Below are 11,004 nucleotides of genomic sequence, written 5' to 3'. Positions count from 1 at the left end.
AAAAAAAAAAAAAAATTCATGAAAAACTGTACTGCTTTTGGTACAGAAATCTAGACATCAGTGAAACGCCCAGGAGGTTAATTAGTAATGCTCAGGCCCAAGCACTGCACTCTGCAATGGTCACATGCCCTGTCATACCTAGAAGGACCAAGTGTACACTGTGGTCTTGTTTAAATCAAAAGAGCACCACGGCAGTGCAGTAAATGTGATTTTCAATAAGGGTATTTTGTGATTATCAAAAAGGGTATTTTTTTCAAGGGAATCTATCACTATTGAAACTTGTAACTTGAAACTAGTAGAAGGGTTTTTTTCTACCTTGTGGTGTCATATTTCTATGAAGTAACTTTTTTATTGTTACTACTTCATGTTATTTTACATAATTCTCTTGTACCTGATAAAGACTTTGGATCAGAGACCCTTCCAAGTTAAGATTTGACCCTTCCTTCCTTTTGGCACCGAGCCGCACCCCTGTCAGCCAGACACGAAAACCTTGCTAAACAATAGCAGCTTCAGCATTTGAAATCTGAAACACAAATATTGGGGGCCTGGACTTTCCTGACTTTGTGGCTAAACACATTTAGCCACCAATCCATGTTCTGTTAGGTTGACCCATTGGACATTAGGGCCACTTTGTCAGGGAGATTTACTATACCTTTTATATAAGTTTTTGATGGATGTGGAAGGTTCACTTTATTTTTAAACATCTCTCCAACTGGAACTGTAAAATGGCACAGTCTAGAAAAATGGATTAATATACAATCAAATTTTTTTATTTTTTTTCCTTTTTTAAACTTTTTTTTTTTTTTTTTAAAGGTTGTTTGTGATGGCTGCCTCCTCGTCTTCTTCATCAGCTGGTGGAGTGAGTGGAAGTTCTGTAACTGGGTCTGGATTTAGTGTTTCAGACCTAGCACCCCCCCGAAAAGCACTCTTCACTTGCCCCAAAGCAGCAGGAGACATGCTAGAAGGTAAGCTGTTTGCTCTTAGCTGGGGTGAAATGCACAATGTTCTCCCCAGCCCGGTAATCACTATTCAGGGACCACCACCCAGCTTTAAACCATTTCTGAGAACAAAATTGCTTTATTATATACATGCACATTCATGCTTAAAGTAATAAAAGCTGTGAGTTTATTTTAAACCCTTTGGTTGCAATGATGTGCAAGATGCATAGTTAGCAATCAAAGGGTTAAAACCTTTTAAAGTCTGACCTAGGAGACAACACAGGATGTAATGCTATTACCTTCTTTAACTTGAAAAGCCTCTTCTGTGACACCCCCAACCCCCCGGGGAACCTGAGACCTAACACTGCACCTTTTTTGTTATTGTGGGTCCTTAAATTAAAAAGTGAGATTAGGACTCAAGGCTGTAAAATCAAATAGTTTCCTTTCCCTAGGTGCTTCTGAATTGCTTTGAATTAGTTTCTGATTTGCTTTTAAGTTGTCCTGGGATTTTTTTCAAGTTTCTTTACATTGATTTCTTAAAATTGACTTCAGGTTTACTTTAGCCTTGTTGCTTGGCCACATATCTGTCTTGAATGATCTTTTTAAGATTTCCCAAAGCAGTGTAATATAAGGGCCTTTCTGAACAATCAGTTCAAGTCAAATCAGACAGACTGTTTCACTTTATAGTTGTAAATAGATCCAAATAGGAATATACAATCAAATGAGTTTATCTCATGATTGTTGTTAGCACTAGGATACTACAGACTAGTCAGGCTTTCATTGCGCAAAGAACAAATTTATTTTCAAGTGTATGTATAGGAAAACTTTTTTAGATTTTCTATCTTCCCCTTCTATTTGTCCTGGTTACCATTGTCAAAGAGACTGAAAGTGATAGCAAATCCAACATTTGTTCGCCTGAATTGGAAGGAGGTTTAATTTTTCTATATCTCATCTATACATCAGTTACAACTTGTTTAAAGAAATTCCCACCCACGTAGGAGGGACAGATTTCACTTATTGTTGCATCCCTGTAACAGGAAATAAAAAGTAGTCTCCACAATAGTACAAAGCAAAAAATAAACTAATGGGAGTAATCCCTCCCCAGTCTCCACAATAGTACAAACCAAAAAATAAACCCACTCCCCAACGCTATCTAAAACCAGAATTAATATTTTGTGGCAACATCTACATTTTAAATTGGAAAATCTCAATTGTGATTCCATCAAGTTCAGCATTACATTTGGTACAAACAGACTGGACGGAGGGTCAATGCTGACCGTCTCCAATAGAAGTGCAAACCTCCTCCTCTCCTACACAGTACCTGTAACGTTTATGCAGAAATCAGCCCAGGGCATGCCTAAGTAAAGGAAAGTAGGAAGGGAATGCTTCAAAGCTCAAGTGGGTGTCTGAAAGACAAGAGAATTTGAGAAGTAAAGTCAGTTCTTTGTGTGCACACTGCTCTCTTCACTAACAACTATTATCTAAAATCTGTACTCGCACCACGTTGACACATCTGTGGCTTTAATGCGGGTCTAAACTGCAATAAAAAGCTTTTATTTTTCTTGTAATGGTTTAGGCTTCTAACACATGAAGCAACTTTTAGCCCCAAGTTGTGGATTTAGAGATTTTCCACACAACATGCTGCAATAGTAATGTAAAAGTTATGTACTGTGCCAAGTATTAGGTACAATCCTAATGCAATAATAGCAGCACACCAATAGATAGTTATCTAGATTATGTAATTGCTATTAAACACATCTCCCCTTTTTCCCCCCCCGTAGCAATTTGTGTATGGAAAAGTTAACTTTCTGTAGGGGGGTTCATTTTCCCGGAAGATATCATAACCAAAATTTTTGTAGTTTGTCTCAACATCTGCTTCAGAGCATTGCTTTTCATAGAATCTTTTGTTCTTGATGGAGTTCATAACTTCTCCCCAGGAACTAGGAAGCTTATTACATCTCCAGGTGTAATCACACCACTACCAATAGTTTGCAAGTTATCGTAAAATATGCAAAGTCGTTTTATTGTTCCTGTGTATGCCGTTCACGTGTTTGTGCTTAATGGGTAATTTTGTTTGTAACAATGTTCAATTGGTGACCATGGATGACTGGTTACTGTTAATAGGTATCTTCCTTGGCAGGAAAAAAAAAGGTACTTGAAATTTCTTGATACACATAGAGGATTTTTATTGCTCTGTTGTTCTTGCAGATGGCTCTGAAAGATTCCTGTGCGAGTCGGTATTCAGCTATCAAGTTGCATCAACTTTAAAGCAGGTGAAACATGGTAAGTAGATAACTAGACACAGATTTCTGTTTTGGAACATGTCTCTAAATTAGTTTAAATCAAAAGACATGTGAACAAAATTGCCATGCCAGGCTTTAAAACCTGATAATGCATGTATAATATATAAATCTGGTCAGGAATACCCCAATCCTAAAGGGCAGCATTTTCAAGCTGTCTATTATAGGATATAAGATTGGTTGACCTGTTTTGGAGGCCCACCAAGAGGTGTGATTAGTTGGGGAAATGATATTCAGGGAGAGCTTTCTGTCCTCTCATGACAATTCCTTGCTGTCTCCATTTTTCTGTTTAGTAATGATTGCATCCCAACAGTTTGAGGTGCCCATTATTGTGCTCTTCCTGCTGACAACTAGGCGCCTTGCTTGCTATTATTGAGCAATCTGCAACAAACCTAATAGAAATTGAATTTGTGATAATCTTAGAGGAAACATATTGGGGACCTGGGGCTCTAGCATCCCCATGTTTTATAGTAGAGAGAGGCCATCTTCAACTGCTCATAACAAACATCAGGTCATATCCAACATTGATTAGATCACACACCAGCCACAATTTTATTAACTCACAAAATGTAAACTTAATGTTAATCACCTCACCACACTGCATTGTATGTATTGCACCTTACTAGTTGCTTCAATAACTTTTTTTTTTTTTTTAATTATTTCCTGTTGATCCTGCCACTAATGTCTCCTGTCCTGGAGTAATAACGCTTAGCCAGTGCACTTTTATCTGTTTGTGGAAACTCCTCTTTTGTGCACTTTAGGGCCCTATTGGACTATGCGTATTTAATGTCAGTGGTCAATAACCCCGTTCTGCTGTTTCTTTAAAAAGCCACTAAGGAAATGTCCAAATCCCTGCTGCTCTGATTCACACTCCCACCCCTAACACGTTTAATTAAAGGGGCGGGACATAGATCTTGTCTTTCTGCTGAAGTTTGCAAAGCTTTCTTCTTTCATACCTGAGGCAAAAAGATCTGAAGACCAAGAGTGACAAATCTTGTCTCCACAGTAAATGTCACAATTTTCTAAGATTGAAATATCACCTTTATTTTAGTTGATAGTTACCTATTTATTAAAAAAAAAGACAAAAAAACGTTGTTATATTTTTATGCTTTTGTTGTTTTTGCTCTTTTAACTTGCATTACCCTTCCTAACTAGATCTCATAGATAAAAAAGGCTACGTGCAGTTAACCAGGTATGGGGTTCCCTATCAAAGAGTAGCATGTTCTTTACAAAAAAAAACACTCCCTATGTTTGATTGAAAGAAACATTTAGTAACAAATAGACTTAAACTTGTCACTTAAAGGGAAATTATACTTTTTTCCTTTTTTGCTGAAGTTTGTCCACTCATATGAGAGAGCAAATACATGGTTTCAGTGGTCTCTAGTACAGGTACACCCACCTTAACTCTGAAACTTCTCAACTGATATTATGTCAACCTGATTTTCTTTTATAATATACGGGCAAATAATTTCACTATATACTAGATCTTAAATAAGCTTTTATTTTTGCACTCTTTTATCCCACTTCCACCGGGCATTTGAGCCATATTTGGAAAGCATGCACTCTGTATGTAGCTTATCTTCTATCACAGCAGATAGTCACTAGAGGTAGAACCAAGTATGTGTCATTGTGTCATAAAAATATGTTACTGAAGGATAATGTCTTGTGAATTACTTTCAGGTAATTGTTACAAATATCACAAAATTAGCGGTCAAAATAAAACTGTTATTGATTTTTAAAGCACCATCACCTTCTATAATGCTGTAGAAGTAAGAAACAAACCTGGATGTATATTACGGAGGTGGTAAATGGATTGTCACATTTACTAATACACAGAGTATAACAAACATAGCAATGATAGAGGAGAATCCTGCCATTGTGAGTCTAGAACCTAAGGATAAACATAATTCATGGTAGTTTACCCATAAGGCTACATATATTGCAGTAACTTCCAGACTAAATAGCTTTCTGGCAATTCTTGGGAACCTCAGTCATGTCATCTCTGAATTGGACTACATGGCTCGGTTTGTGCCCACTTATTAATTTAAGGGATCCTATCTACCTTTGCATGTTCCCAATTATTCTTTTGTGCTTTTCAATGTATAAAATAAACACGAAATTCAGCACAGAGCAGGACCTCAGCTGTCGAGACCCAGAGACTAAAGTTCAAAGATGCTACCACTGACTAGTGAAAAAAATATTTGAGCATTTCATTCTCCAGAGATTGTTCTTTAAAACCAAAACTCAACTGTTAAATTTAGAATGTTTTTCTTCTTTAAAGTATCAAGATTCTGGAATAGCATAACACATCGGTTACCTCGTGTCCTACTTTTCATGTCCATAGTGTTGAAGTGTCATACAGAGACTGTCCAACCTATGCAGATGTGCTGCACAGAAGACAATGTTTCCCTTTAGCAGATCTGCTTGGCTTTGAATTGTGGAGGTATAGCTACACATTATTAGGATTAGGATTTAGATGAGTGCTTATGACCCATGACTCTGGTGCATTTAGCTTTCTGATATTTATTGTACAGCCATTATGCCAAAATAGGCAGCAGTTGGAGTATTAAGTTGTTATAATGGAAATAATCTCTAGCAGTCCCTTGTGATATAACCCAATACAGCTGCCTTATGCAGCATGTCTCCAATTCCCAAACCAACTCTAATTTTGGTCATTTATTATACAACTGAAGGCCTCAGTTGCTTACTGGTTATTGTATCCATCCCCTCATTGATGTCATGGTCCACATTGGAGACCCACACTCTATGAGGTAATACCATGAACAGTGTTCCTATATTTGCAGAAAGCATTAGAGTATGTTCAAGCTAGCTAGTATCCTTCAAGTGCAGCTGTCCCCTAAAAATGGTTATTGGGAAAAAATCACTTTGTTTCTCAATTTGTTTTAGGCATTTGCTTGCGGATGCTTTGCAGCACGTTTTTTTTTTTTACATGCGGAGAGCTTAACACCTCCTAGGTTTACTTTAGGTGTGCATTGCTCTACAGTACCTATAAGCAACTAAGTGCCTCTTGCTGGGCGTGGTAAATGGTGTGGTTTTGAAATGCTAGTCTGAACATAGCCTTATATATTACATCATTTCATATTTACCAATGTTTAGATGTAAAGAGTGCATAATCAAAGCTTTTTATTTTGTAAACAAAACTTTGAAATCGTTACATAAAAGCCTTATGTTTGCAGTTGGTAAACATATGCTAAAAGGAGTTGCCTCTCATGTACTGACATTTGCTTTGCTAAACTTTACATTGTGTGAACTGCATACTCCATATGCCGTACTGTGCATGGTACTCTCCATACTTCAACTTGGTACATAATAAACCAGACCATAAAACTACATCAGCTTTACTTTACATAATATATTTAATTCTACTAACCTTCCATAATTCATTTTGTTTTAGACTATACATGCTCCAAGACATTCTTAGGCCACCTTTAAAGAAAGGGCACCTTTTAGTTTATGCATAAATTATTATCCATTGGTAATCTTCAGAATATATACAACTGGTATTACATTTTTTTTAATGCCTGATATACATAATCAATATGCAGTTATTGAAATTAATTACCTGCTGATAATGCAAATCAGCAGTATTGGGGTACTGTTTTTGTTTCTTTACAGGGTTCCTTTTGCTGTGTGATCCTTACCAAGCAATCTGAAAGTACCAGTGTAGTTGTAGAAAATGTGAACGCAATGATTTATCATGAACCTCTGCAGAGAGGAGCTGCAGTCATGGAGAGACATTAAAAGACAAGGTGAATCCTGTTCTAATTGCAGTAACATTTGTTTAGGTCTAATCTTTTCAGATCAGCAAGTGAGTCGAATGGAGAAGCTGGCCGGGTTAGTAGAAGAACTGGAGGCAGATGAATGGAGATACACACCCATTGAACAGCTCCTGGGCTTCACACCATCTTCAGGAGGAAAGTGACTGACAATTTCAATGATCTACTGAAACATCCAAATGTGACTGCTTAAAATAAGACTTTTTTTTGTTTTCTAATGGGTTTTGAGAAGACCTTCATTCTGTGCTGCTTTGAAAAAGGGCTGCACATGAAAAGCAAATGGTCAGACATTTTGAGCTGTTGGGCTGTCAGCCAGTCCCACCTAACACGATTGTAAGATTCAGTATTCGGTTCTGTAATAGAATGATCTCATCTACAACTTATTTTTATGTCATCGTTTTACGAAGACCATCCACCATCCAAGCCAATAAATATCTTGAATTTGATATGAGCAGTTTGCAGGTGCCATCTAAAGTCTTTGAAATGTGCACATTTTCGTGTGGGTACCATCACTTTTTATATATGGTTTAGTCCTGCTATATTGTGTATATTGTTCTTATGTTTTATTGTATATTGCTTTTGTAAAATAAAATTTAGTGCTGAAAAAATTGACGTGTGTTTTATTATAGACACTGGGTAGGAGTAATTATTTACTAAGAAAAAACCCTTTTAAAGGTTACCTTAACATAACTAACTAAAGTAACTAAAAACTTGGAACAATTGTAAATCAGGAATGTCCTATCCTTGCCTAATAAATCACTGCTCCCTTCTTTGTAAACCTCACAAAAAGCACCACAATTTACAATAACCTATTGAAGAAGCAAGGGAATGAGTGGATAAGTGCTCGATCCGACTGGTTGATGAGTGCACAGCGGTTATGCCAGGTAAAATATTATCAGAGTCATCATTGGTTTATCTAATCATGCTTTTATCGACCAGTGTATGGTCCCTTTACACCAGTGACAGATTGAATGTGTTACATTAAACAAAGGTAAATCCATTCCGCTTCTTGCTTCCTTGTTATTTTGTGGGATTTTTAATATATACAGAATGCTTCCTTCTCTCTTTTTTTTTTTTTTTTTTTTTTTTTTTCTGGTCACAAAACCAAACATGTTTTTAGTCTATTAAAGAGTCAGTCTGAAATAGACACTTTCCCATGCAGGCTTATTTTGGAAAATAATACAGTGACAGAAGAACTGAAGAGAGAGGTTATGGAGGCATCTGTCTGTGGGAGGTGGTGGTAGCTCTGGAGCAGCACATGAGGGGGATGTGATTCTTATTGTCCATATTTAGTTGTTTATTACTAAAAATGGAACATACTTATACATGCGTGCCAAGGCTAACACGTATTTACCAATATGTTAAACATCTTGAGATCAGAAGATTACGTACTAGTCATGTTTGCCATGAACTATGCATTTTTATGTGTCATCTTTATTAAAAGTAAAGTTTATACTGATTTCTATATTACATTTTCATTCACTTTTATGCATACATAGATTTGCATACATGCATACAGTTTAACCCGCATGACTCGCCTATCGGTATTCTATCACGGGGCCATCTTCCTTTTCTTCTTGCCCCCTGCTTTCCATCCACCTTGATTGACTGTTCTGGGATGCGTTCATTCATTTCCAGCACACACAAAGGAGCTGGGATTGTTGGGTTTCCCTGGCATTTATAGCTAACACTGCACATGAGTAGCTCAGCTTTGTTGCCAGAAACCTGGCAGGTAAGACAAAATCTTGGGGAAGGGATACCACCTGTGCTCTTTTACAATAAAGACCTGCCTGACTGAGCATTTGTAAAAGTGGAACTTAAATTCTATTTTATGCATCACACACTTGCTCACATATAAATGTTAGAAATAATTGTTGGGTGACCATTTCCTACAACAGCAACACTGCTGCTGCACACTATAAAGACCGTCCTGTAGAAGAAGAAGGACAAATGGAATGTTCCTTTACGTCAAGGAGCAAGGGTGGCATTAAACTGATTTCAACAATGTACTAACATGGCCTTTAATTTCTAATGTTTGAATACTGTTTGCTTGACAAATCACAGGTTTTTCTTTTCACACTTCTGGCTCCCAAAGTAATCCTAAATATGAACAGCAACTGGCCTGCCGCTGCATTGAAACAGCGCAGCTACTACAATTCCCGGCATCACTTGCGTATATAGACCAGATGGTTCTCTGTCTATGCGTGGCCCCGCATTGGACTGTTTATTAGAGGCAAATAATGCCGGGAATTTTAGTAGCAGCGCTATTTCAACTAAGAGGGAGTTTCAGCGGCGGGCCACTCATAAGATTTAGCTCTGCATTGGCAGCATCTGGCATTTCCAGCATTCTACCTAAGCTGTACTTTTCCTTTTTACTCCATAACATGGACTTGAATGGTTGGATTTTCATAGAATATTGGTATTAATATTGTTAGCCTGTGCAAAAAGGTTACCATTGAAATTTAACTCAGAAGGCTACAAATAGAGAAAGAAGCATAAGATTTTTTCTTACTATTATAAGCTTGTTCCAGATTGAATGCAAAACCTCTTTGTTTCCATATGAAAAGGGTTTATATCTAATGAGAAGGAAAAATTTCCTACATTTTTTCAATAAATTTTAATGTTGGCCTGCGACTTTGTCTAAGTTTTTAATTTTGGCCCTCTGTGTATTTGAGTTTGACACCCCTGGTATAGGGGATTGTCACTTCTGAATTAAATGTCATATTAATTCAGTGAAAACTCCAACAAAAGATAAGACCATTGAATTGGCTGCAGCAAGCGCCAAATACCAGCGGTCCAGAATATTCAAAAGCTGTTTTAGTTGGTTACTCTGGGCTCCTGCACATCCCCAATATTTCCTCTAACACATAATAGAACCAAGATTGTCAGAATTTAAGGCAGTATTATGGTTTTTCTTGCCTACAGCTGTTATCAGTTTCCCTGTAATGAGTTCTGCCAGAGAATGGTAAGCATGTGGTTTGTAGATAGTAAATACAATACATTGTAACAAAGCCTATGAAATCTCTTTGCATGGTACATGACAGGAATTGATGCTTTAGTACAGAATAAATTGCTTTATTTGTGTTTAAATGTGTGCGTTCATTTTGATGAAAATTAGAAATTTCCTCTATTTCTACAGTGTTATTCAACCTTCTGTCCATGAAGCTGAAGTCACTAAATGTTGCAAAAGCCATACATGTGTTTTTGTGCAATCTGTGATTTTAGAAAAGACTCGTTCATCTCTTTACATTACCCATTCATATTGGGCTGCAGGCCAGGCAGTTATATGTATTGTTCTAGGATTCTGCAGAAAGGGGGTTCTGTTATGTTTTTTACATTGCTGATGAACTGTATGTAGTTCCCCATCCAATCATACACCATTACATTTAAATGAACGATGGATCAGTCACTTACAGTAATCATGTACTGCCGGAGTATACAACAAGCCATCAAAATCAGTAGTTTAGGCACAAACTATTCCAGCATGCAGAGAAATATCTAGTTGATTTGTGCAACAAAGCAAAATAAGAGAAACAACCCAAAACAAGTCTTTTTATATTGTATTTTAAGATGTGTTGATTTGTTGCCTGGTTGCATAACAATAGGATTCCAAAACACTTGTCTCTACTTGGCAGAATAAAGAAATCCCACACTGTAGCTAGTTCATACCAGTATGAATGTAGAACGTTACATTTTTCAGTTCTTTTCACTTGGGATTATTTTATTTCAATATGTCTTTATTGAGGAACTGAATATCGTGCTACATATACTGCACAAGATTACACTTGGTATAATTTTGTAAGTGCCTTTTCACATGGATGGTCAGCAGGCATTTGACAGTTCAACAACTGACCATTTCCCTTTTAGAGAAAAAAACTAAATTAATTTGTGCTGCCAAACATGGATCCAATTCTCCTACCACTGCTGTACATTATTTGCAGAAGGAAGCATGGACCATGGCAGGGCACA

General features: G+C 37.0%; 1 protein-coding gene across 3 annotated transcripts in view; it reads left to right on the top strand.

The window, feature by feature from the left end:
• Nucleotides 1–7,644, top strand: part of ANAPC16 (anaphase promoting complex subunit 16) — a 10,686-nt gene extending 3,042 nt beyond the window's left edge. For 2 of the 3 annotated variants that reach the window (XM_072424497.1, XM_072424498.1), the window contains exons 2-4: nt 814–965; nt 3,147–3,221; nt 7,045–7,644. In XM_072424497.1, coding sequence (XP_072280598.1) covers nt 824–965; nt 3,147–3,221; nt 7,045–7,181 — 354 coding nt within the window. In that variant the 5' untranslated portion in view covers nt 814–823 and the 3' untranslated portion in view covers nt 7,182–7,644. Of the gene's footprint in view, nt 1–813; nt 966–3,146; nt 3,222–7,044 lie in introns of those variants that run through there. The other variant, XM_072424496.1, reaches the window with a different exon arrangement.
• Nucleotides 7,645–11,004: the final 3,360 nt, after the last annotated feature.

Source organism: Pyxicephalus adspersus, chromosome 10, assembly GCF_032062135.1.
Source record: "Pyxicephalus adspersus chromosome 10, UCB_Pads_2.0, whole genome shotgun sequence".
In the NCBI taxonomy this organism is placed as follows: Eukaryota; Metazoa; Chordata; class Amphibia; order Anura; family Pyxicephalidae; genus Pyxicephalus; species Pyxicephalus adspersus.
Note: the sequence above shows the minus strand (reverse complement) of the source record. Positions and strands in the feature narration are given on the sequence as shown.